This window comes from Rhipicephalus sanguineus, chromosome 10 (assembly GCF_013339695.2).
Source record: "Rhipicephalus sanguineus isolate Rsan-2018 chromosome 10, BIME_Rsan_1.4, whole genome shotgun sequence".
NCBI lineage: Eukaryota > Metazoa > Arthropoda > Arachnida > Ixodida > Ixodidae > Rhipicephalus > Rhipicephalus sanguineus.
In genome coordinates, this window is record NC_051185.1 from 122,333,670 (window position 1) to 122,361,562 (window position 27,893).

Genomic DNA, 27,893 nt, shown 5'->3' on the forward strand with positions numbered 1-27,893 from the left:
GGAGTACTCAGTACGAGTTCGTTTTCAGGTAGGACGCCAAACGACGAACAATAGGGCGCCCTGGTTCCCGTTGGTCACGTAGAAGTACATCTACACCACTAGACACACACCTATCCATTTCACTCGCGGGAGCCAAGCCGGACACTTTGTGCACCAAGGACAGCAGCTCCGGGCCGGTGTTCCGAGGCTGCACTCTCCCACCATGCATTCGCCGCAGCATCACAGCCGAGGCCCTTCCTCGTCATTCCTCTACAATTCCAGAATTCTCGCGTCACTCCTGTCGCTGTCTGCAAATCGAGCAATAGAAAAGCTCTAATCGGTTAACTCGATTGAATGGTTAACTCGATATCAACCTTTACTACGCATTTGTTCACTGTCACATTAGTTACTGTATAGGGGTCTGGGGATGCACATACAAAACTCATTTGTCACCAGTGTACACGCTTCAAAAAAGAGCCCTCCGCATTTTAGGACCGAACAATATACACATTAAGAGTGAAGATCTATTTAAACGCCTCAACATCCTCAATATCTATGATCTGGTAGCATACAACATTGCCTCAATCATGCATCAAATTATCTATGAAAAACTCGTCTTGACAACAGTATCGCTTCACCACTCGCATCGCACTGCTGTGAATGTATCGCGTCGTCGTCTTATTCTGCCTAAGGTAAATACTAATTACGGTCGCTCTACACTAAACTTTAAGGGTACATCTCTTTGGAATAAACTCGATTGTAACCTAACTAGTATAACAAATTTGAAAACATTTATAAGAAACCTAAAGCACTCCCTTATTGACAAATTATAGCACACTTGCTCACAGTTACCTTTTTCCCTCCCTTTTTTTCCCTCCTAAGATGCCTTTTATATTAAGCATTCCTCGAAAAATTTGTAATTTGTGTGAAATTTTCTTTTGTACTATACTTGTTTGTTGTACTTAACTCAGACACTTCTGTTCGATCTTATTACAATGTGTATAATAACTGCTGCTATCGATATTTTTTACTAGAGCTAACTTCGGTAGGGACACTTTAACAAATTTGTTGAGTCCCAAAAGTGTGTTTTTTGTAACCAATACATGTGTTATGTTAAATAAACTTTCAACTTTCAATGGAAGACGAGCATCGTCGAAGATTAATGGTCTTGCGGGGGACCTTCCCTCGATTGATCGATTAAGCGTTCATCGATATCACCATCCCTACGCATGCGCATAGCGTTAAGAGTAGGATCTTAACAGCAACGTTTATAGAACCAGGTCAGTTGCAAAACTAAGCGATGTTGCGCGGCGCCGCCGCCATCAGCGACAGATGTGGCGCTGCTGTCGCATCAGGATTCACTCGCTCCACTCTCTTCAGCCGGCGTTGCGGCGCGTCAGTATCCGTGGGGGCTGCTTAATTCTGCGTGAGCAGTTTTGCGCTTTCTGTTGTGCTTCGGATGTGCTGCGTGTCTTCACCATGCCGACATGTGTTCCCGGCTGTACGAGCGGTTACAGGAATTCTGTGGGAAAATTGTAGCGCAAAACAACACAAGGACCGACAAAAACGGGACGTATTCTTTGTCGGTCCTTGTGTTGTACTGCGCTACAATTTTCCCACAGAAGTCATGAACCAACTAGCCCAAGAAAACGTTTTGCTAGGTTACAGGAAATCCGAGACACCACGACATTCGTTTTGGGCGTAGGGTTCTCCAATGAAGGCAGTCGGGAAGGAAGTGGGGGGGATTGTTTCTTCATTGTTTCGGCCTCTTCAGCTGGCTACGTGCTGCTCGCAACACTTCCTCCTGCTGGAGAATGTCCCGTAAAAGTTGTCGCGCTGCGCACAGAAGTATAGTCAAAGTAACCAAAGCCCTTCGCAGCCACCGCTGTACCACCGCAACATATACTTCGTGCGTGGTATTCGTGAGATCTTCGTGTTCTGGAGCGTGACGCGCGGTGTCGGGTGTACGTTGGGTCACAAAAATCTCTAACTGGACGGTCCGGAATAAATCCTGGACATATAGCTGTCCCGACAGGAATGGCTCGGGACGCTGTATGAAAAGTCGCGACAGTCCCACGAAATTCGAGAAAGTTCGTAACCTGTTTGTGCCCCGCGTGACCCTGACCAGCGAGCGGCGTGGAATCGCGCCATTTCTCGATCGTGAGGACAAGAAAGTCTCCGACATATCACGTGTATGTGATATGCACTTTCATGAGGAAGATATCCTGAAGACTTTCGCTCACATGGTCAATGGTAAGAATTAAGGCTGCAATCGCCAGCGGAAAAGAGCCTCGTCGAAGGATGCGCCCCCAAAGATATTCTCGAAATTGCCTTGATTTGAGTGATCCTAAAAATTGTGCGGTAAATAATTTTTTACAATTAATTAGAGCTGTTTTGATAAGGTTTAATGCCTGATCGAGACTATAAATAAGTTGTGCTGTTTGTGTGCATCACACCATACATGCAATATCTGAAAAATTGTTTCTCTGCATTGCGTGCGTAAAATAAATACAATTTTTCTTTATGTAGAAGGACTGAAATTGTGGCGTGCAGTACACACACGGCGATTTTACCACTCATTAACTGCAAGTAACGACAGCCGCGATACATAGTGAAAACTCCTCACTTCAAAAAAGTTAGAGTGAAGAATTATCGGAAAGAAAACAGCGCAAAAAAAAAGACGGAGCACCAGAAAAATGGATTACACAAACAACCGCGCTGACTTGCAACAAAGATTTATTCTTCAACACCGCGCAATACTTGCACAGTCCAAAACGAAAAGACAGAAGTACCAACACGCCGAAGCATCCACTATAGCTAAATAATTTACGCTACGGGAATGCGGCATATAGTTAATTCCTTATAGGGTAATAGACCGATTCATATGTTACGCTATCAAGCATCAGTTATCGTGGGCAGTCTAGAAAGCCATAGCTTAACTGACTTTGCCTTTCCGCTGCTAAATATTACTCAGTTTTACGTTGCAGCGGCAGCGCAACGGAAAATCTCGATAATTACAGTCGGTGAGTAAACAACGGAGCCCTTTCTGAACGGCTGCCGCGGCGTCTTGCCACGCAGACTACGTGTTTTCGTCTGCTAGCGGAAGCTTGTTGCGCCGCCAGCGCCACCAAACCGGAAGCTGCCTCGGCGCCGCGCGACGGGTTGGCTGACGCGGGGAGTTTTGCAACTTACCTGGTTCTATAAACGTTGCTTAATAGGTGTTTGCCGCCCGTATGTTCCCGCCGGTTTTGACGGCCCGGTGGTAAGTGATGGTATTTGAACAAAAGCACAAAAGACGGGACCGAGAAACAGAAGACACATACATGTGTGCATGTGTGTGTGTTAGATTGTGTCTGTGTGTATGCATATTCTCGTTCTTGGCCCAGTATTTTGCTTCCGTGTGGTTCAAGTACCATGCATTTTAACCAACTCGCCCAGTCTTGCACGCTACATGAGTGATGGAGTTTGCCCAATATGCGCGGCGCATGCGTTTTTGTTCGCGCGCATGAAAAATACATGGAAGCCTGGTCATATAGGCTACAGCTTCGCTGCAGAATGTCCTGGCTCGTGTGCGGGCCGCATTTTATTCTCTTACACAAAAGCCCTCTCTCTCTCTCTCACGCGCGAGGGCGCACATGCGAAAAAGAGATACAGAGAGACAGTTCACTTGTATGACCATGGTCAATTGCGCTGATGCATAAAATATGCTAAAGGTGCTACAAATTCTCCCCGTATTGCGCAACCGAGCAAGTACACAATGTCTACACAACCTGACAAATGGACATTCTAATGCGCAGCAGGACAAATGCTGGGACAGGGCTTTTGCCTCATTTTGAGCACGAACTTAAGGTTCTTCTGTCCTTACTTAACAACGATACAATGATTTCTCGTTGTAATGTGATGAAACATTGTTGAACACGGAAAGTCACTGGAGGTCACTGGACCCGTCTTTGTCAGGGCAGCAACAAAAACATGCCCAGTAGTCGAAACGTTTGCAATACCGACCAATGAACAGTTCAGTTTCGCAGTCCCGACCCCGCCACGGTGGTCTAGTGGTTATGGCGCTCGGCTGCTGACCCGAAGGTCGCGGGATCGAATCCCGGCCGCGGCGGCTGCATTTTCGATGGAGGCGAAAATGTTTGAGGCCCGTGTACTTAGATTTAGGTGCACGTTAAAGAACCCCAGGCGGTCGAAATTCCCGGAGCCCTCCAGTACGGCGTCTCTCATAATCATATCGTGGTTTTGGGACGTTAAACCCCAGATATTATTATTATTATTAGTTTCGCAGTCCCGCTCGCGAGCCGGCCGCGCACGCTGCCGAAGCGTGAACTTGCGGCGCTGCTGTTGCATTCTGCTTCAGCTACCGTGGCCTCCGCGGGTTGAGACGCGCATGGAGTAGCTACTCCCGATGCATACCGCGTTCTCCGTGCTCGCTTGCTTCCTTGCGTGATGTGATTGTTTGCGAACGGTGATCGCTCTGGAATCAGCTCTTGCGAATTTGCGTGTGTCACAGGGACACAGCTGAAGAATTCCATCTTTCTGCGCCTGGTAGCACGAGCGGCTGAAAAAGGGACACCGATCATCGCGTCCTCGAATCACAGAGGTAACCTGCAAGAAACGTCTTGAGATTCTGAACGCCCGAGTGTTACCACTGGAGCGATCCCATCTGTTAGAGTGTTAACACTCGAGAAGATGGGAACCAACTTCACTACAAGTCGCCTAACCAAGCTTAGGGAATTCAAGTAAGGCTACCTTCATGAGCCATGTTTTGGGTTATTCACCTTTCTCAAGGAAGCGGAAAGCATAATTCGCCAGAGAATTGACAGCCGTCCTGTGTTTGGCGACTCGTTTTTGGTGACCAATCTGAGTACTCAGGCCTCTGGCATTTTCGCCTCCGCAGAAAATGCGACCGCTGGGGCCGCGATCCAACCCGCAACCTTCGGGTCAGCAGCCGAGTACCGTAACCACTGCACCACCGCGGCGGCTAAACACAGGTTGGCGGCGAGTGAATATTCGTGCCAGCGGACCGCCAGATGTGTGGGATTGGTACCGGTATTACAGGCCAACTTTGATTATATTTTGGTTTTTATGGAGAAAGGTTTGTGAAATGTTTGCATTTAGAAGCAGTCTAGGTTACCGAAAAAGTTTAAATGGCGAATCTCGGCTGTTACGGCCGGAGGCAATAAGCCACATGGCTGCTGTAGCAGACGGCGCGTGAGGCAAAATGGCACTGCAGCGCCGCTAGTTCTCCCGACTGCCGTCGCGTCCAGTTCGGAGGAAAAGCGATCTGTTGGTTCTAGAAACATTGATACCGACATTCTCAGTTGAATGACTTTTCATCACTTTAAGCCTCCACTTTCCCTTGAACGTCTGTCTATTTTTATAACGTGTACTTTGCGCTCGCCCAACAAGCTTTTTATATTTTCGAACAAAAAACAAACAGAAAACTAGCTATAGCAATCTACGTGACCCGCTAACATGTCTGACCAACTAGCCTGACAGTTAGTCTATCGGTAGTTTATTCTATACCGCTCCTCGTATCGCGATAATGACCCTTAGCCAACCATCCCCTACACGCACGATACATCTGTCTGAGTTCGCGGCGTCAATATTTCCCTCTCATTCAAGCCCTGCGAACTGCATGGGGAAGCGGAGGAGGGTGTTCTGGCATTCGGCTGCGCCATTAGCGTCTAACAGAATCCCGCGAGCAGTGCGCCGGCCGCTGCCTGCCTTAATTAGGCGCCTAGCGCGCGGGCCGCGGGCTCGAGACTTTGCCGAAAAATGCGAGCGTCAGCACAGTGAGCGGGTGAAGACCTATTAAGAGCAATGAACGGTACGCGAGGCGATTTCCGAGTCGCTGGCACAGTGCCACCCTACGAGAACTCGGGGAAGGGATGCTCGCATTACACTTATGTGCTCCGGATGGCCACACGCATTCCCCGCGGCACTAGAGAGCAGTGCCCGCTGCACGTGGCCAGTAATGAGGTTGCTTACAAACACGGGAGAGCAAAAAAGCAAACAAAGCGCATACCCAACATTGCTTCTAACGCAGAAAGCCAGAGACTATTGAATACGCACTTAGAGTTTGCTATTGTGCTTTATTGTGTATGTTAGACGGGAAGGGAGGAAGGTATTACTGAGAAGATAGGAAAGATAGTTGCCGTTAAATCCTCTAGAATCCATTATCGCTGGCTTGATAATCAGGACAGCGTGTCTCGATATGTGATTTTATTTTGTTCCTGGCCCTACACGGCATATGGCAAAACCAAACGGTCGTTTATTATGGGGATCCTGATGGCAGACGGACGTACGCGTGAATACTATTCAAAATCTGCGCCCCGTTTTGTGAAGTGCTGCAAGTGCAGATGGGTGTACTGAAGCGAGTTTCCAGATTGCAACGATTGTTACGCACGCCGAACATATAATGGGCTTTCCGCTGAGTTTCGGTGTTCTATAGGCACAGTTTTTATTCGAAGTTTTAATATTCAGTCTGCCAACAACAGCTGACAGTCCTTATCCTACGTTCGCATTCGAACTGCCTCCACACGAGCCAGTTGCTGAGAACACCCATAACCAAACCCAGTGGACACCGCTGAAAAGTGAGGACGGAAGGTGGCCATGACCGACTGACTTCACCATCTGCTAACTTCCCGGCGTCGCGCGCTTTTGTCCACACGCGCGCGGATTCTGGATTATTCGGCGTGACTCATGAGCGCGTTGCATTGCGGAAGGCGGGGACTTGTTCCACAGAGAAAGCGCCGCTTACTGTTCAAAGCGACAAGCACATTTGCTTTGATTTGCACGTACTTCGACTGCTCGACGTTCGCTTCATGCATACTGCAGGCCCTGTCTCAGCGACATCAAACAATACCCGAACATGGGAAAACAAACACGCTGTTCGTTTTGCGACCGGACGTCAAAAAGAGCGAGCGGGTGACCCTGTAAAGTAGGCGTTGGTAGATCTGCTATTTGTCAATCTTCGTACTTATTTGGCGCGCACAATTTATGAGTATGGTAAGCTAGACATAGATTACGACTTTACCAGTATGATTGGTCCTGTATACAAAGCGTAGTTTTTCTCGCGGCATATCGGATGCTAGTACTGACACGGATGATAGCTAAACAAGGCGGTTTGTTCAAGCTCTTCTGTCGAAGGGGTCACCGCTTGATGCCGCTTGGGATATGAGAGGGGAGAAGTGTATGTCACAATTTCAAGTGCGCAGTTACACTTAACATAGTCAAGACTTGCAGCCTTCGAGGACGAGAACGCAGCGCTGTTGATGTGAACCGTGTAGCTGTGTATCGCGTTTTTTTTTCGTTATGGAATAAAAAAATGGTTAGTTCAAATCTGTACGTTCAAAAGTGAACTGTAATAATAGTTTCAGTCGGCTTACGCTTGAGGTCAGATTTGCTGCTGGCAGATGCACGAACTCACTATAGAAACTACAGAAAATTTTCTCCGGTTTTTACTTAAGGCAAAAGACTTGCATGCCTCATCAAACGCGAAAATTGACCGTTGGTGTCGGCGGCGTCGGCTTCAACACGAGTGATGCAAAAAATCATCACGTGAAGACGTCATATGACGTCATCATGACGTCACATGAAATCATGATGACATCATGGTACTATGACGCCACGTGATGACATAAACAAAGGACACCGTCGGTTTGTCAAGCGTGGGCCCATCACGGACGCAGTGCAAAGCCAGGGCAGGTGCAGAAAGCTCGTAATGTCTCCTATCGTGAAGCCACAGCAAAACCACATAGCGTGTAGAAATCTTTAGGGTAGTGGGATCAATACATCGACTGTGAAGAAAAGCAAGATGGCTTTCACCTTCAAGTCGTTTTCGGCGCATGCATAAGGGACCCTGTAAGCTTTTTTTCCCCTTGTCCCCATACGCATTCATAAAGAATTGAGAGCTCGTTTGTGGGTTGACCGGCCTCCCCAGAATTCAGGCAACTGACCAACGTTCTATCGGCACAAATCTTCTTTTGCGCAGATTTACTGAGTTGAATAAATGCGCCGCTTTTAAAAATTGTGCACACTTCTAGGGCATCTCGTGTCAGAATAACGTGCGATTGCATTAAGCTAGCGATGCAAGCCAACATGGCTTCTAGCGTACGCTGTCGACGTAAATCACTTGCGGCAAAGCAAGCAGTTCAACAAGCACACCTCATTAACGAGATATGGCACCCGAAGCTCGTAATCGATCCCCCCGATCCTCCTCTTTTATCTTTCTCTAGCTCCTGACCACTGATTAATATATGCGGCTGCCGTACTCCACTCGTAGTTGCTGCGATGCATTCGAGTAATAAAAGCAACGAAAGGTCCTCGCATAAATTGTCGTTTTACATTTTGTTTGTTTCAATGCGTGCTTGATTACCTTTATTTAGAGATTTCAAGTTTTGTCTGATACGCAACACGTGGTGCGGTAGCAGATCTCTCCAGCTTTCGCGTTGCTGAAAGAGCAAGAATATGAGTTCTCAAGCACGAATACACAGTGTAATCTGCACTGCTGCAAAGGGCGCAAACTTGTTAAAATAAGTTGTGGGTGCTATGTGCCGAAAACACGACATCGGGTTGAATTCACAAAGCTTTCGTTTCGTAAGTGATTTTTCCCATTGGCCGGTCCTCTTAGTTAATGATATGTCGAGCGTCACGATTGGCCGAAATTTTTGCGTACGAACAGTTGTAGCGAAAGACGTTTGTTCGTTCGGTCGTATGTTTGTGTTTGGTGAATACCTGTTTACGCCGTATGTGTCTTTTAGTCTCAGTTTCAGGTTATTAGTATTGCTCTTCATTTTAGATGTTTTATTCTGTGTTGCTCAACTACAGTGATTGTAATATTCGTATACAATTATAGTGGTGAAATAGAAAACGAAAAACACGGTAGACTGAAAAATGTGCAATGACAGAAATTAAAGAATTTATCAATTCTGTAAGAGTCGCGCAAAAATGTGTAGATTTCGGTCATCCACAATCAACGCTTTGTCGTGTACCCTTCATTTCTTCGTCGGCGTTAGTCGAGCTGTTAGCCACAATGAAGCCACGATGAGTGATTCACAGGTGCGCTATTATCACTCTGCAGCACAAAAGCACGACAATCAGTCATAGTTTAACTAGGGCTCTGTGCTTTTGGTTAAATAAAAAAAAATCCGATAACACTGGCCGGTCAAATTTTTGGAACTCCGATTTATTCGATAAACTCCGATTTTAACGGCCAATATGACCCGGTTCCGTTCTTTATCGAAGGACATCTTCTAAGCGGTCATTGATACATCGGCCAAACCGGCCGATGCAAACTTCGCCTCACGACAGCAGCATCTCGTAGACTGCACCCATCGCACATTTAGCAAAGGGCTTGTACGCAGGTGTTTTGCATTCAAGTATTTGTGCTTGTGTGTTTATTATGTGTTTGTGCGTACAAACGTCCCAGGCAACTAAAATACGCTTCGTGTATTTTGGCGTCTTCGTGCTGAGATATCATTTAATATAAGATATTCCCGTATTGAGAATGATGCAAAATTAAACTCCAAATTTTGAATAATTGGCAATACGCGAAATAAACCCCGATAAATGCCGAACTTCCGCCAAAAAATAGACACCGAAAACATGTATTCATAAGTATAACTTCCGAGACACTTTAAGAGCTCACGAGGGCAAACGGAAAGCATAGAATGATTAGGTGATATTGCAGTAGATACCGGGACAATGCGGCGTTTGGAAGTGCAGCAGCTGATGAAACAGCACGACAAGCTCATCGCGAAGATGACACGGTTTCCATTCCGATGTCGAAAAACGAATCGCGCAGCATTTTAAGGGCGAGATCTCTCGATATGTGTAGAAATATCTCGTTTGACCAAATACGAAGAGTTCTCATTTATCGCGTACAGATCCACTTATTGACTTCGAACTTGCAAATTGGCGCGAGCGACATCTAATTACGCAGCTTGCGCGTAAAGGACAGCGGGACAAGTTACACTTTTCGAATCGACAAAGGAACGTCTCTGCCGTCTACGCCAATTAAAAGAAATAAATATGATATCGATGAATGCGTGCGCGAAACTCTCGCGTGGTTCTCATTTTTTTCATTCGCCTCGCTCTTCATTCCTGCCGCACAGCGATATAAACTAAAAAAAAATTGAGCAATTTGAGCACATATGCTGTCGGTGCAGTGTTAGTCAATAGTACGCAGAAGTAGCATTATAAATAAGCAGTGCCGGCAAAATATGTTTCGATGTACCGAGATTCTATATTTGGATACAAAGTTTTCGTGGATCTGCTTGTAGCGGTTCATTAAGCTCCGGAAGTGTACGAGTCCGGGAATGTTCGTTCATTTCCGCAGAATGCGACCTTCGGCTATTGGGTTCGTACTTCAGATGTGGCTCAGTCGTAAAAAAACTAGACAACACAACGTGAAGAAGAGACGGCGCTCTGTCTGTCCCTTCTTCACTTTTTTTTCCTTTTTCGGGTGGTTTCTTGCGTCAGCACCTCGTTTCTTTCATTTCCGTTCATTCGTGCAAATTCGAAGTCTCGTCTCGTATTGTATGGAGACGGTTGCTGCTACGTTTTGCTTAGGGCCACTTGTTTATTACTCGTTCGATTACTTCGCATTCGCACGGGCTGCCTTATCCGTTCCGTAATTTGTTTTTAGTGCTACAAATGGTAGTGATGATCATGTCTTGCAAATGCCAGAACTTGTTTTTGGCATTGTTTGAGCACAGCGCGAACGAAGCGGTCACTTTAGAATAAGAAGTTTTCTTCTGTGCCCTGTGTAGAGGAACGAATTACACCTCACGCGGTCAGAGAAAGTGCACAGACAGCTATAATTAGCTGAAGTATATGCGCGTACACATGGCAGGAAGCAGCGCGTGGTGAGACATGCACATTCCCAGCTTACTTTGATTTCAAATAAAATAAAGAATTGCTTCCTAGAGCAGCGAACCTGACAGAAGCATACGTCATGCAAACGGAATCTGTGCGCCAGTGGTGCTGAATCTTCTCAGCCTAGACCGTTATAAGCGGATCACGGCGCACCGTTTTCTGCATCCAAGCACGGCTAACAACCGTGGGAGTGAACCGTCGGAACGCCTAGACCTTCTGTCTGCTGTTTTTTTTTTATTATTATCCACTTGCGGGTTACGTTATGCAGTAGCGTTCGACGCTAACCAAACAGGCGTGCTTCCTGACCTTCCGGGTGGCTTCAAGAAGTCCCCGAAATTCGGAAGCACAACGTGCAGAGCCTGGAAGAGCGCGGAAGCTGTCGGCTTAACAATAGTTTATAGCCCAAAGGCCCTGCACTCTAAGAAAAAAAAAGTCTGTTGACTCTCTTTTGTGCGTTCTCAATTGCCACGTATACGAGTCTCTTTGAAGAGACACGTGAACTCTCTTTTGGGCATCAATATACGCTCGTCGGATAGTCGTGGAACTCACAAGAGAGTTAACGTGTCTCTTTCAAGAGAGTCTTATACGCGGCAAGTCAGGACTTTTCGTTTCTTTCTCAGAGTGGGGGCTCTCTATAAGTAGGACTTCCACTGGAAATATCGCGCGTAAACATACACGTGATGCTCCAACAAGGTGCGTGATCACTGGATAAAAACTAGATGGACAGAGACAAACAGGGGAATGCCTCAGTGAACTCGCAGCTCTGCTGTGACTCACACGACCATGAAGATGGTTCAATTATATGAACAGCCACAAATCAGAACTAAAAAAAAGCAGGAAATATACTTGTGCTCCCTGCTATTAAAGTTTAGTCCGTCACATAAACACGCACGAGTTTCTGCTCTAGGCTTTTTTTTTATTGGTCATCCATCTTCTTGAGTCCTACCACGACCCTGTCGCGTTCCCCAGGACTAAATAAAGTTCTGTTCAATTCAAGTCAATTCAAACCCTCTTTTTCATCATTTTTGCTTACATGGAGGTCATAAATTTGTAACAGCGATCTTCCTCTTTCAGCCTGCCAAGTGACCGTGCACAAACGATGCCACGACAAGTTCCTGGCCAAGTGCCCAGGATCAGTCAAGGAGTCTCAAGCAACGCTGGTATGAAATAATTCACTCATACCTAGGTTCAAGAACATTGTCAGTTATACTGCACACGCGCAAAGTGTATGCTTTATTCGCAAAGTGCATGTTTTGCTCATAAGCTGGTTTATGTCGCAGTGTGCTTGATCGTCCTACAAAAAATTACAGGGGTTCCTTATGCATCTGCGTAAGACGACTTGACGGCGAAAGTATCCATGCGCCTTGTTATGCATTATAGACGTGCGCAGAAAGTCGCATCTTATTTCGTGCTTGTCAAGACTCCTCTGGCGTTCCACACCTCTTCGGCCTATCATACAATGCATTGGGCTCTGGCGGAGCATCTTCCATTGCGCACTCTTTCCGCGTTATTTCACAGCCGTCAGTCGGCCGAGTTTCGCGAGCCCAGTTTTTTTTTTTGTACTTATTCAGGCATTCGAACGCCGCAGAAATGAAGTGGGCGCGTCACGGATGTCATTTCCGTCACGGAAATGACATCAATAAAATGAACACGAGCAGATGTCGTACAAAAACGACATTAAAATGTCGTTCTTGTGCAGCGATTGTTGTAGCTCTAAATGCTGCGCTAAATGCAGCTTACTATTGTTAAACCTGAAGAAGTGCGTAGCAGGGGCACGCAGCGATTCCTGTTAGTAGAGTTCCCATTGCGCCGTTTATACCAAACCGTCGATGACGTCAATTTTTGAGGTAAGCACGTAGGTCTTCCCCGGCGCGAATAGAATCTTGTTAGCGAGATTCGCAAACTCGGCGTGGCACATGCGCGCTACTTCTTGCTGCGCTTTATCGACTTCTTGTTTGTTACGGCAGTTCCGTCCGGTTGTTTCCCCTTCAAATGTGGCGCCAGAGAAGCTCCCGTGGGAGGAGCTATCTTGCGATGATGATGATGATGATGATGACTTTGTGGCCAACCCTTCGCAACGGGTGGACGTGGAAACCACGCCCTAGCCAAACATGAAGCTCTACTTATTACCTGTTTTTCAGTAAAACGGTAGGGAAAAAAAGGAAAAAAAGAGAAAAAAGGGGGGGGGGGGGAAGGGGAAGAAACAGGAGCCGCTCTGACTGGGCAGCAGTCAAGAATGTCTCGCCGCAACAGCCGCTCGCCAGCATTCGAGGCGGCCCTTTGTCGCTGCGACCGCGGCTCTGTCCACACTACGCCGACTGTCGTCTCCGCCGGCCTGTTCGAAGCCCAGAGCAGTTTCCAGAGAGGCACCATCCGTCATCGCTGGGCAAATGCCCTCACACCGCAGTACCACATGTTCGATAGTTTCGTCCTGTAGACCACACACACGACACCGCACCGTGGCGAGGTGGTGGCGCCATCTCTTGCGTGGTGCGGGAGTCAGCCGTACGTTTCTGAAGCGTTTTAGCGATTTGAAGTTGTTTATTGCAATTACTTCTTGGTCATTTCTGCTAATTATATTATTTTAGACCTCGTTCGTTTACTTTAACGCAGTTTTGAGCATTGCTAGCTTTGTTTTAGGCCTGTATTGGCCACTTGATCTTGAGCATGATCACCCCACAAGAGATCAATGGATGGAAGACACGCCGGGCCCCTGAAGTGCTACGCACTTAGAAGTTTCGCTGTGGGGCAATGGATACATGAACTTTATGGTCAGTGACGGTAGGTGCCCGGACCTCTACCCATTGCGCTGCCGGGTAGAGCTGAGTGTTGTGTGCGCAACAACTGGACAACAGTAAGACTTTACTGATCGCCGAGTCATGACTTTGTCGTCCACGGCGTTGCATTGCCCCACCGCAGACGCATAAATTTTGACTGCCTGCAAGCTGGAGCCGGTATTACGCGACAAATGAAACAAATATAGGTAATTACTGATCCAGGACTTGGGTATATAAGATAATTTCCTATTTTAGTTGGATTCGCGGAATATAACTTTTATATTGCAAGACTGTTTTTGTTCAAGAGCACTGCTGTCGCCCTCACATGAGGTGCGAGAAGCAAGCTGGTAATAATTAGGTATGATTTTTTCCGAATGTGACCAAGGAGTAATAATATCATCCTTTGATGTTATGCGCAGTTAGGCATGCGCAGATTGATAACTATGCTAGCAAATAGCATTCGGAAAATTAATGTTTGCGTAGTAATCAGTACTGAGGAGCGGACAATAAATTTTACTGAAAACTGGTGCGGTGGTTTTTCCTCGAGGCATGTGCAGTTTGCGCGAGATGGTGGCTAAGAGAACAGCGTTGGCCTTATCGTGGTTTCTCCTTGCACAATCCCCCCCCCCCCCCGACCTCTTCGTTTTTCTACTTAGCTTGGCTGGAGTTAGCTGAGTGTTATTAAGAACTGCGTATTTATTTATTATTTATTTATTTATTTATTTATTTATTTATTTATTTATTTATTTGTGTATTTATTTAGTTCTTTATTTATTTAGTTCTTTATTCATCTCTGCAACGGCCAGCGAGTATAAAATGCGGATTTAACGCGTCGTGGCAGTCAGCGTAGGCAAAGCGTTCATCCGCCGACGAGGCAAGAAAGACGGTTTCAACAAGCTACACACGAATGCTATCTCAAAAGGTCATGCATCTCTGGGGCTGTGGGGAACAAGGTCATCGTATTGCCCGACGCCCCTTGACCATTTAGTCACGCAGTGGGGGCACCGTATGAGAATGGTGTTGTCGCGCGAGGAGCCAGTCCAAATCCCAGTGGCAGAATTTTAGGGAAGTATGGAGACGTGGACGTGCATCTGAGATTAAGGTGTAGCGGCCAACAGGCGACGTTAGCAAGGACGAGTTCTTACAGGCATGCGGCCCTGGCCGGCCACTGTTTTTGGTAAAGCAACGCAGCCAGCAACCAGCAGCCCTGTTACAGATAAGGCCACGTGTTAGCAACTCTTCTTACACCTTATCAAGCTTTTTCATATCTTCTTAGAGCACGATAACTATTGTCCAACCCCCCCCCCCCGCCTTTCTTTTTGCACGTAGCATAAGCGATATGCGGGCGAGTTGCAATATATCCAATCTTGGGCAGCGCACAGCAAGACAACACAGGAAGGTAGAAGGCAGGACAAGCGGTGGTCTAACATCGTCTCACATCATTCGGAGAAAACAAATATATACTGTGAATTACGTGGATTAAACATGGAGACACACGTGCCTAAGAGCCATTTATGAATATGATCCCTTGTCCGGAGAGCAAAACCGAATGTCAACTAATGCAGTTATCGTTCTTAGTGAACGCACTGCTAATGTGGTCGGCCTGCATAATTTTTTAGATGCGAAGTATCTTAAGGCGGAGCTCAATCCGGTGGTGGTGGTGGTGGTGGTGGTGGTGGGTGGTGTGCGGCGTGACCACCCTTAGTGCGCATGCGCATACCCTCTCCACACACCTCCTCTCCACTCACCCTCCCCCCCTCTCCACTCACCCTCTCCCCTTCCCCTCTCCACTTTCCCTCTCCCCTTCCCTTTTCCACTTTCCCTCTCCACTCCCCCTCTCCCCTCCCTCCCCTCTCCACTTTCCCTCTCCCATACCCCTCTCCCCTTTCTCTCTCCACTTTCCCTCTCCTATACCCCTCTCCCCTCCCCCTTTCCACTCTTCCACTGAAACGCGGGCTAGACATGCCGAAATTCTCTCCTGCGCAACGCCGCGATGAGCTCGAGCGCGTCCCCTCCCCTTCTCCCTCCTCTCCTACGCTGCCCCCCTCTCGCCCGCCTGTCGACCGCGTTCCCCGCTCGCCCTGTGAGAATTAACGGCCGGGCTAGATGGAAGATACGACGCGCGTAGCGTCCCTCTTCGCGTTCCACGACGCGAGGTCGGTAGCATGCCCAACGAACGCCAACGAAACGCGATCGTGCAAGTGCTCCGGCTTCGCATCGCCTCATGGTCCCCTTTAGCGGGAGATGGTGTAATTTTTTAATCGCTCGTATGTTTTTTTCCTGCCGATTGAAAAGACACACTTGGTGTTTGCTCGCGAGGTTTGCCGGATAGTTATTTTGGTTATAATCTTACTTTGAGCTGAGCAGTGCGTGTGTACGTATGTACAGCAGCCCGAATCTTTAACTAGCGTACGTGAGCGGCGACTTTTCTGTGCGTGAGCGCCATAAGACGGGGTGAAGTTGCAAACAGGAAGAGGGTGTGCGCGTGCCCACAAAGCGCGCTCAGCTGGGCCCATCGCCTGCAAGGCCGCTCCTTCTTAAAGGGGCACTGCACCCAATGTACGCATGTTGTTTTTATCGGCTGTTTGCTTGCTATAGGTCTCTAGACTGCTGTGGCGTTAGTGAATGCGGCGAGGGCGAAGGTTTTCATATTCTGTTGCGATAGCAATTATATGGATATGCTCGGCTGGTTTCTGCCGTCGCCGTCATGTCCCCTATATGTACGTATATATATATATATATATATATATATATATATATATATATATATATATATATATATATATATATATATATATATATATATATATCGAAAAACATTTCAGAAAAATTTTTTCCGAAGCGCCGAATCGAACGGGCAACCTCTCGTGTGTGTGTGTGCGAGTTGTGTACCAATAGGTCACTTGCATATATGTTTGGTAAGGTTCTGAAGTGCGTTTTCGGAAAACGGAACGGCCATGTTGGTCTTAGCAGGGGATAATGAGTTTTTATATCGGCTTTCAACACCAGCCTGACCGTCATCATCTTGAAATGTTTCTGTTTGCAGAACGATCGTAGTGAAAAACTTTTCTACTTACGTGAGCAGCCAACCGGCTAATTTTACGAGGGATGCGGGTCTTCTTTAGAAACACGATTGCGGGCGCTGCAGAACAGCGGCACCAGCGTGCGCTGTTGGTTGGTTGGTTGGTTCCTTAGGGGAATAGCTCAACCCACTACGGGAGATCGGTCACGAAGCGTGCGGCACCCTGATGTGTTTCCTCATTTTTGTTTTCACCTATAGTTCCCCATTATCGGTCGAGCCTCGAAAGCGGCATCGATGGATGATTTACCCTGAGAAAGCCGCACGGAGTGTACATGCCGGGCAGCGAATTTCTGCCTTTAGCTTCATTTTTCCAGACCATGTGTGTATAAAATATAAAATAATTAGGACAACACCATGTAAGGATCTTAAGTGGGTGTTTTGTGAATGCGCTCTGCAGTTGTTTTGCCCAAACTTTCCGACTTAAGCGTGAACAATTCGAAACTCCTGAAAATAACCAGTCATTCAGCAAATCGGGCTCTAAGACGTACTGTTTCAATTCGGCAAGTCTACGAACTGTGGGCAGTAGCTTCTCTCGTGCCTCTGATGCACGGCTCTCTTTAAAACTGGCTCGAGATACATCAGGCAACCAGCCATAGGCGTGCTCTGCCTGCTCCATAAAGGGAAGGGGGGTAGGGGTGCTAAGCTTTAGTCTACCCCCCTCCCCCCTCCCTCCATATTTGTTGAGTCGAAAAGACAATAAGCTTCTCATTAGATGCAAGAATTAAAATCAAGCGACAATGTGTTTCTCACGACGGCCTGCCTTTTGTCCCCAACTCTCCGGCGGTAAAGTTGCAAACCGGACACTCCTTGGAATGCCACATCACGGGTCCTCGTCCCCGCCATTTTTACAAAAAAAGAACAGCGCACATTACAGATTGACAGGATAGGTCAGACCAGCGCCTCTGGTCCTACTTAGCGCCCCCTTTCTTTGATGAGGAGCGGCGGCCACCCCCCACCTTCCTCCCTTCCCACCCTGTGCGCACGCCAATCAAACCAGCATATACTCGCCTTGTATGTCTAACTCTGTGTGAAGAAACAGGACCGGCGCCGCTGACGGGACACACAAGCCCGGAAACGCGTCACTTGCTCGGCCAGAGTCTCTGTCTTTGTTGCCAGAGGGCGCCACGCATCAACAGATCTCTATAGCCGATACGAAAACAATGAAAGTTGTTGCAGCGATCACGGCGAACGCGGTTTAAAGGGCGGGATGTTTCTGATAACGAACGGGCGTCGTCTTTTACACGGGCAACGCATGATGCACCCTATTCTGAGAACATTAGTTCTCGCTCGTGCTGAAACTATTTAGGCGAAAGCTTTAGATGCCTCATAAAACGCGAAAATTGACCGTTGGCGTCCCGCGCCGTCGGCGTCGACACGAGTGATGCAAAAAATGATCACGTGATGACGCCACCATATGACGTCATCAGTATGCCACATAGTGCAAATAATTTGTGACGGCTTCGTGATGACGTCATCACAAGGCATCATCATTTGGTCAAAGGTGAGCCGATCACGTAGGCATTGCGAAACCAGGTGAGGACTTGCAATGCGAAAGTGGGCACAATTTATGCTTCAGTGCCAACAACTGCGATGTTGGGCACATTTTTCTTGTCGCTACAAAGCTTATACTTCTAGTCCTTTTAATAAGAGCCACGTAATACGCGTGCGCAGAGTGTCATTTCTGCAACAACGCGACAAATTTCGTCATCCTGCCCGAAATGATTGCTATAAAGAGAACAGTTTACGCTTTAATCTCAGTAATTATGATTTCGAAAAGTTCTTGCTGTACTTATTTACTTTTTCGCCAAAAGGCTCTGCGCTTAACCACTTCAATAAAATGGTCGCAGCTGTTTTCGCGCACGCATGACTACTTCTGGCTACTTTCACTGCCCTTGGTTTAGATTCACTCATTTTTGGCTAGTTCTTCTAATTTCCTGGCTATTTTCTTGTCTGGTCGACCTGGCAAGCCAGCTCCCCGCGAAAAAACTTCTGACTGCCCCCTGCTTCGAATAATAAGTTCTCGGAACATCTCTGTAAAGCCTGATTGTATAGTATAACATCGCCAACAGACTAACCAATGCACTTTGCACGAGATGCTGTTTCTTTAAGTTCAGATGACTCCAGGAGGGCACTGCAGCCACGGGCTTGCCGTGGTTCCAGTGTATCAACAAAATAGTAAAAATATGCCACTTGAGAGAATTCTTTGCTCAGCAGGCTTCGTCTCGCGGAAAAATCGGACGACTAAGTGCACCTCACAGGAATCCCCGTCTGAACGCCTTAAAGAAATAAACTTTAAAATAAAGAAACATCGACAGAATCAATCCAAAGCTGCTTGCTTCAGCGATCCAACTTTATTTTAAGTTGCCGACTCATTCGGTCTCCTCCGTTCGCTCGGAAGATGTTCGAAAGCAATTGCACGTATTATTCGTTTTCAGGGGCTTTTCTTTTTTTCTGTCAATTTCCGTCCACGCACGTTTGCGATATGTCAGGAATGCGGGGCTTATGGGGACGCGGCACTACGCTCCTGTGTCAGTGCTCATTCGAAATACATGAGCCCTCCCGTTCCGCCGTACACGACTGGGGAGCGCTGTCAAGGCACAAATTCCTTGGGACGGCATCCCTCCGGCTCAAATGCCTGAGCAGCTTGAGAGCTTCACTTTCAGCCGTGGGACGGGCATGCATTTCCTCCGAGTGCTTGCGCGGCCATCTTCCGGCTTCTTCGGTTGGATTGCGGCACGTATCAACGTTTACGCTCCGAAATTTTCATTCATTTCAATTTCAGTTCATCTTATCCGCTTTTCAGCATCGACTGCTCGCCGGAAATAATAAGCGTACAGGGGTCAAAAATGTGAACTGACCTGATACGAAACGTTTGAAGCTCCACTCACTCTTCCAATTCATTTATTTATATTCTTTTTTGCTGAAACGAAGGCTGAATGATTACATAAGGAATGTATAAAAATGATTCGGAGTCTATGTGTCTCGTGACGGAAATTCTATCGATGAAAACTTGTGCCATCGCGCCGTGAGCAATACAGCGGGATAAATGAAACAGTGCTTTACCCGCTACGAACGTTCCAACTGTTTATGTCGATACTAATCTCAAGTTCTGCGCTATATCTGAAAACTTCAAAGAAGTGCTTAAATTGTTTTCATCTCACTCAGAATTACGCCCTGCGACACAAATTAAGCATGGCATTTTCACGTCTTCTTCTGTTGCTGTGGAATGCGGCAATATCTTAATGTAAGTAGGAGAGCCGAAAATACAGCAGGCATAATTTTATTTGCGGAAGGCGGAGACACCGCCTTTTGCTCCGACTGCAGTGACCCACAGCGATGAATTTTGGCATCGGAAGTGCTCATGTGACAATGACGACAGCGGCTGTGCGTTTTGGCTGGCTTGACACGCCGATTTGCACTGGACATTCTCATGATCCCCGATAGGTCGCACTATTATGCGTTAAAATTTATAAAAACATTATTTGTGCATTATCGGATACGAAAGTGTCATTTGGAGTGTGAACAAAATATCACCTAACGTTGCTGTTAGGTGATATTGTGCATCGGGTATTGTGCATCGGGTAAATTAACCCCTGGCTCGACCAACAGGTCTACAGTTCACTTCAGACGCACAACCACTATATTTCACTGCGCTGCCAGCTTCGACTCGATGTTAAAGTCCGGCACTCTGTCTTATGTGGGGAACGAATGTGCGTATTTTGTCGTAATCGTTATAACCAATGATTAAATTGCGCGAATGATTTCGGCCGGTGATTCAAATGTATCTCGTCTTTCCTATGTTATTGACGACATAGGTAAACACAAGATCCTCTTGTTGCCCTCAAACGAGAATTTGACATTTTTGTTGTAGCTAAAGCAAGACAAATCCTCCTCCGTATCGTTAGTTAACCTTTATAGCTTGCTTGTATCTTTCTAGTTGCGATACTTAACGATGTTGTGTGAAAACTTACGAACACTACCTGTAATTAAAACGGCTACGTCCCCGTGTCCGTTCTATGCAGATTTTATCACCTCTGCACACGAGTTCGTGCTATTTTGTTTTGTCATTATGTAATTTCTGCTGTTCGTTTTTTTTTTTTTTCATGCCATTGTCTTGAATTTTCTGTGCAATGTATACCACTCTTCTAAAACTTCAGCAGTGGTGGTTGCAACACCATTCAATGAAAACATTAAATAACTGAACTAAACAAGGACTGATTAAGCAAAGTATCGCATTAATCAACAGTCGGCAAGTTGTTGTTACCAAGTTGGCTGCTCATAAACTCTTTTTTTTTCTGCAGATGAGACCCAATTTAAGATATGGCCGATAATTCTCATCGCTTGTAAGGGGTGCCCATCTTTGGACGGGGGCTGCGGATTAGGTGTAACGAGCGACAACGATAGCGTCCTGCCTGTCCTTATCGCATTCTTGACGACAGTGTTCGCTCGACAGCTCCTGTGACATCACCATACCCTCAATTCCTGCGCTGGCCTCGCCGACGAGATTTAGTATACGCTAGCCATAAACGCGGGTGCGAGAGCTATCCCGACGTGTCATCGATATCTGATCGGCAGTGTGAGTCGACCAGTAATGCTGCTTTGTTGACGGTGCCAGATTGGCTTTCGATGCCAGCGCAGCTCTCGATGTTCTTCGGAAACCATCGCAGAAGAAAATCCGGAGAGGCACTGTCTGCAGCCACCGTGGCAAGCGAGCGTACGGGAGGCGGATACACCGCCGAATCCAGATGGTTAATCAGCCAGCGGACAGTGACAATCGCAGAGGGACTAGACAAGTTTGTTAGCGCAGAACTGCGTTGTTCCTGCAGGCTGTTTCAATCAGTTCAGTTCGTTTATGAAAATTTTCTTGGCGTCAATCGCTTCTGCTTCGTCATGCTGGGGGCTACCGCGGACCCAGCCAAGGAACCACCTGTGATGTCAAGCGCGGAGCTCTTGTTACGTCGACGGCAACAGTGACTTTTCTCTCCTCCTCTCTAGCTTTTCCTCCCCTTTCCCCATTCCCCAGTGCTGTCCCTCGCGTCCTGTTGCGGCAGACTCCGCGCTCATAAAAACACACAGATTACCACACTGGTCGTGGGAGGCGCGACTCTCGGATCAGGCCTTAAGAAGCCAACTGGCAACTCTGGAACAGGCCCGTCGAGCTGCTACAGCCAGTGGAGCACTGGACCCCACCCACTTTACTTGCTAATAGGAATCCCTAATGGTAGTTTAGCGTTTAGTGTCATGCCGCTAAGATTGGTGACGTGGGTTAGATTTCATGCGGCGGCCACATTTTCATGGGTCCGAAATACTCCTAAAGGATCCCTGGGGGTCTGAATTGTTCCGCAGTCCCCTACTATACGGCGTGCCTCGTTATTGGCACGCAAACCGAGAAATTGATTTAGTTCCAATCAAAATCGACATCAGGATGGCAATATTTATTAGGTAATTACTGGGGTACCTATTACATGTCAAAATCACGATATGAATGTGTGGCACGCTCTACTGGAGGACACAGGATCAATTGAGATTACAGGGGTTCCTGGACATGCACTTCAATCTGAGTACACTGGCTCTCTTGCATTTCAGCCCGATCGAAATGCGCCCGCCACGGCCGGGAATCTAACCCGCGTCCTCCAGATTAGCAGTGTGGCGCCTTACCTGCTATCCACAGCGACGGGTTACTTTTCTTACCTTTTTGTAGTCGGGGTGGCCTTAAATCTGTTATCAAACAGCCATGTGATGCAGTCATCATTGTTCATTTCTCCGCTGAGCAAATGCAGGAAAAATTTCGTCCAAATTTCAGTCCACGATATTAGGCCCGTGTTGACTGTTACTTTCTCCAGCCGTGTGCAAGCTGTAATTAACATTCTTCTTTCGGCCTTGTTTGCAAGTACCTCCGCGAGAGGTTCAAGATGGACGTCCCCCATCGGTTCCGGGTGCACAATTACATGAGCCCTACTTTCTGCGACCACTGCGGCTCTCTGCTCTACGGACTCTTCAGGCAGGGGCTCAAGTGCCAACGTGAGTTGTGCCCTCATATATTCTTTTGCCCTCTTATTCCAGCATTTTTCTGCTTATTGGGAAAGAGGCTGCACTTCGTGTGCAGACTACGGAAGCGAAAGTAATATATTTTAGCTAGCGATTCTTCTATCCAGAAGATGTGTGTGAGGGCTGGAAACTCACTTAATCGTAGATTCTCCGATGTTCGCTAATGGCGTTCCTCGTGAATACATTAGTGCACGCGCAGCCGCTTTGAAAGTGGAGCGTTGGGAGTTTTAAAGATGCACCCGATGAGCTAATCCTCAAACTGTTACATTCCAGGATTTTCTTCGGCTGTTTTCTTTCTGATTTGGTTAACATCGCGCTCAATTGTTTCCCGAACGCTCGCGGCTCGCAAGAACAACAAATTGGTGGACCGGGTATAATTTTTTTTACAGATTTTGGGGGACAATCGTTTACAGCTGGTTCCATAGAACGAGTGCTATTTATATAGGGCACTATCCATGAAAACCGGCCATTGTCAACCGCGTGTTCGCAATGTTCTCTCTAATGTAAATTTTTCTATCTAATGTGATTCTCTAACGTTCTCTCTAATGTAATTTTTAAAAAATATAATTTTGTTTCTACCTAATGTGATTCTCTAACGTTCTGTATTATGTAACTTTGTTAGAACACCAGAATCTATACACAGCGCAGGCTAAATAGCTCGCCCGTGCTCATAAAACGTTCCTTGCGCCAGAACTGTTAGCAAGAGAACATTTTAGCCAATCCTGGACCTGTACATATCATTATGAAAGGTAACAAGCTAATGACGGAAAACACTTCCGAAAGGAAAAAAATCGTGAATTCGCGCTTATTTTAGAGTAGTTATTGCCTACCAACGTCTGACAGATTGCACCGTCCGTGATGACCCTAAAAAGAAGAAAAGACAGTAATGGGCGATTGTTTGGACATGCACAAAATATGGACTATAATTGAGTAGCTACTGCATGGCGGGCTGACAATACATATACTGGTTTTCGCGACCTCTGATGAAGTCCTATCGGAGAGACCGCTAATTGGAATATTTAGTGTGTCCAGCGAATTGTCGCTAAGTTTGGCAGGCATTGGGGAAATACAATGTCACTATTGGTGAAGGGAATCGGAAGCGCTTTTAAAGTGGCCTTAGTTACACTAAACGCTTATTACGTGAAAGGACTGCACTGGTTGGCGTCTTTGGTTGGTGTCACTGTTTGCGTCACTGGTTGACGTCATCGCCGGTTTCGTCATTCGTTGCTGTTTGTGTTTTGTCTTTTCTAGAGGTAAATATATCCTTAGTGAACGCTACCAATACGAAGAACACCTTAATGAGGTTACCGTGTTTTCAGAATTACTTGTGTTTGCTCTCATCAGGCTTCAGGCTTGAAAACAATACCGAAATTGTGAGTAGTTCGGTTATAAATCATCGCTGCTCGACGTAATCAAAGATTCGGCTCCACGCAACGAGAGCTGCATTCTTGTCGATGTGTGCCGCGGAAGTGCTTCGATGCGGGCATGCATTGCACAGCAGCACCTGTTGACCATCGCGTTTGCAGCCTGTTAACGCTCACTTTCGCTACTTGGCGCCTATACTGTTTCCCCAGCGACACACTAAGGCATACACTGAACAAGCTACAAAAGCCACCCTGCTGTCAACGCAACGCGACGTTGCCTTACGCGTGCTGTCTCCCGCGAAACTGCGAAGGATTAACCGACACCGGCGCGACGCACATCTCGCAGACGCTAGTACATGGTCCGTGGCAAAGCACGTGCATCACAAGCTTCGCGCGGGTTTCTAGCGTTTCGCAGATGGGTTAACCGTGGCACGAAAATACATCAGCAGTGAGTTATGTCGCGAGTTCGCCACACTGCGGTGAACAGGTTATTTCAGGGCGACCTGCCTCTTTTCTTTTTTTTTCTCTCTCTCTCTGTTTTACTCTTGCCAGGGAGTGTGTGCACCAACGGCTAAGCGGCGGTCGAGAGATATGTCGTTCTTCCTGGACGAAAGCACGGTTACATAAATCGAGCCAGGTTTCACGGTGCGGAAGTAAGCCGACTCAACGTTGATGCACTGTTCCCGTGTAGTTACTTTCTAGAACCTCTGGATAAGACGCGAAAAAAAAAAATTTTTTTTAATGCGTTAGAGCTCGCTATTCGACTCTGAGCTGCAGTGGACACGAGTTGAGGCGCAAGATTTTACACGTCCTGTAGAACCCACGTGAAAGCCGCATTGCGCGACCTATAAAGAAAAGAAAGGGAAAAACAAAGAATCAAGTACTCCCAAGCTTACGAATGTGAGTGTTGAAGCACGCGCCGTCTGGACAGATATTCACGGGGTGCAACTCCGGCGAATGTTCAGTGCGCTCTCTGGTGTGCGCCGGTTCACATTTGCATTCCGCGACTCGGCTTGCGTGCTGAGACCCGGAAAATTACAATTTGCTCCGCTCGCTGGGTTCCGCGTCGCACGACGCCGCGACCGCAAGTCCGGCGCAGCAAAGACGGCCGTGCGCGCACTGTGATTCATTACTCTTGTCTGCCTCGACAGTGAAAATAAACCTAGGCGTTTCGTCTAGGTTAGGTAGACATTTATTATTTGCAGGTCTTGTTTGTATTCATTTGGCGAAAGACGTTTCACGGCCAGCTTGAAAACAAACGTAATCAATATTTACCTTCGTCAACCTCGCCTCGCTGCGGTTTCTTAGAGAAGCCGGAGTGAACGACATGATGCGACAATTCAGCGACTACGTTCACGTGTTGCTTTTAGGCAGCGCTGTTGTCGTGACTTCGTGGTGTAGTTACAGACTCTCTCCTTGTCTTTCATTCTTTTGGACCCCTTTTCCTCTTCCCAAGTACAGGGTAGCCAACCGGGGATTCATCCTGGCTAACCTCCTTGTCTTTCCTCCTCTACCCTTCTCTCTTTCTCTGTTCTCCCCAGAACCTAAGAAGGTGAATTGCTTGAGGGGCTCGTTTCTTTGTTGGACACAACCTAATGACATCAACAGAGAGTGAAACCAAGGAAACCATATGGGACAGTATTTGTAGCTTTCAACCGTACCTTAGTAACTATAACGTAAATAGATATCAATCGAAGACGAAAAAACACCTTCGCCTTCGGCGGGGCCAGAAGGCGAAGGCGGCGGGCACTTTCGAACTGTGCGAAGGTTGTGGGTGCTTTGCCGCAGATAACTTAGAGAGACAGACAAACGAAAAGGTTATTCTGGGTGCCCTCTATACTTGGTAAAGGGATATGAAAGAGAAGAGTCCATGAAAGCGCCCCGAAGTCATCATGGTGTTGATGTTCGACTAACAAACGAAAACAACGTGTGATTCACAGTCCCGATATGTCCTTGAATTTCCTGTCTCCAAGTAAACGCAGTGACGCCTTCTTAGCGATTCGTGCAACACTCCGTGGAGGCCAGAGCTCAAGAAACTTGCTTTCTCTGAATGGGTGGTTGTCCAGCTGGACCGAACCTAAGCGTGCGTAGGAGGCTACGACGCTATCTCACGTTCTTTTGAAATGTCTACGTGGTATCTGTGCTAAAAGGAAATTTCCAGACTTAGGTTGAATGATTTCCTGCTCCGGATGTATTGTGTTGTTTATCAGCGAGTCGTTCACTGTGGGCATAGGCAATCACGAAATAGTTTAGAACATTTCGTCCAACTCAGTCTTTTGTCTCCATGCTAACTACGAACGAAGTAGTGATACCACTTATTTCTTGTCTACTTGTCACGTAGCAGTACTGTGCATGAATACAATCGCGGTAATGTTATTACAGCTTGATGATGCCCAGTATGGTTCGTGAATGGCAATTTTACGTCTAAAATAGGTGATTCCCTTCCCTCTAGCCTACATTTTCTACCAAGTCTATATATGCGAGCAGTGGCGTAGGCAGAAACATTTTTTTTTTGGGGGGGGGGGGGGGGGGGGGGCGGCACCTCCTTGGTCCGACATTGGGTCTGGGCAGATAAGTGGGGTCGAGTGTCATCTTGTGCTCTGTATGCCATGGGGAAAAAGTTTCGAGGGGAGGGGGGGGGGCCCCTCCGCCCGCGAAATTTGCTGCCGTGAATTGCTCTTCAACCAGAAAGAAACCGCCCCGCCCGTCTTTCGCTAGGCGAAGGAGCATGAAGGCACGCCGGGATAAGGGGAGGGGGGCGTGGCTCGAGCAGCAACTGAGAACTTTGACTCTGAGCAACTGAGAACTTTGACTCTGGTACCCCTGTTTGACTCTGAGGGTGCGGTCGCTATGTCAGCAGACATCAGCAAACGGCTCGTATGCCGCTCTACGCGCTGTGATTTCAGCGCTTCGTGCTGTGTCGACTGATACGAGAAAATGTACGGAAAGAGCTTCTCTCCCGGGTACGGCCGTATTCCCATACACCAGATGTTTCTAGAGTTACGCGAGAACGGACCAAAAGGAGTTAGCTGCTAGCCTTAGTTCTTATAACACTACGACACGTTGCTATCGCGTTCACTGCTTCGCCATTTCGGTGAAACACATTTTTTCTAAAAATCAAGGGCAAAATTTTCTCTCCACCAACTCTTGAATCTCCTCCCGCGCCACGCCGCCGCCGATCCGATCAACCCCGCGTCGTACACATGCAGCCGCCGGCGATTTTGGGACTGGCGCACAGGTCTAGTCGGGACTGGCAGTTCACCGGCCCGGTCGCAGGCACGCTGGACAGCCAGGATTCATTCACCTTTCTAGAGCGGGGCTACACAGAAGCGAGCCCCACTCAGTTTTGCTTAACTTGGGGCATCTTAATCCACACTCCCAGAGCATTTGTGCTAGAGCGGAGGTCTGCCCGCAGGACGGGCAGGTGTCGTCGCAATGTATCTCAGGATAAACTTCGTGTAGAAATGCCGGACACGGATATGTGCCGGTCTGTAAGATCCCAACGGCTTGCACCCTATCCTACTTGCGGCGAGAGGGTATAAAGAGCCTTCTAGGCATGTAAAAGGATTCTGTACCCTCGTGGTGTGTGGCGGGGCGCTTCTTTTATTTTATTGCTCACTCGAACGACGCGAAGACGACGCGGAGGCGCAGATCGCGCACTCACGTGATATTTTCAGTACTTCACAGGACTTTGAGACACAGAGATCTAAGGCTTTCGCCTTATGACATCACATACGTTTCACAGATATACATATAAGG

General features: G+C 47.4%; 1 protein-coding gene across 1 annotated transcript in view; it reads left to right on the top strand.

The window, feature by feature from the left end:
• Nucleotides 1–27,893, top strand: part of LOC119372409 (putative protein kinase C delta type homolog) — a 559,671-nt gene that overhangs the window by 343,330 nt on the left and 188,448 nt on the right. The window contains 2 exon segments of the mRNA XM_037642881.2: nucleotides 11,938–12,023; nucleotides 22,614–22,743. Coding sequence (XP_037498809.1) covers nucleotides 11,938–12,023; nucleotides 22,614–22,743 — 216 coding nt within the window.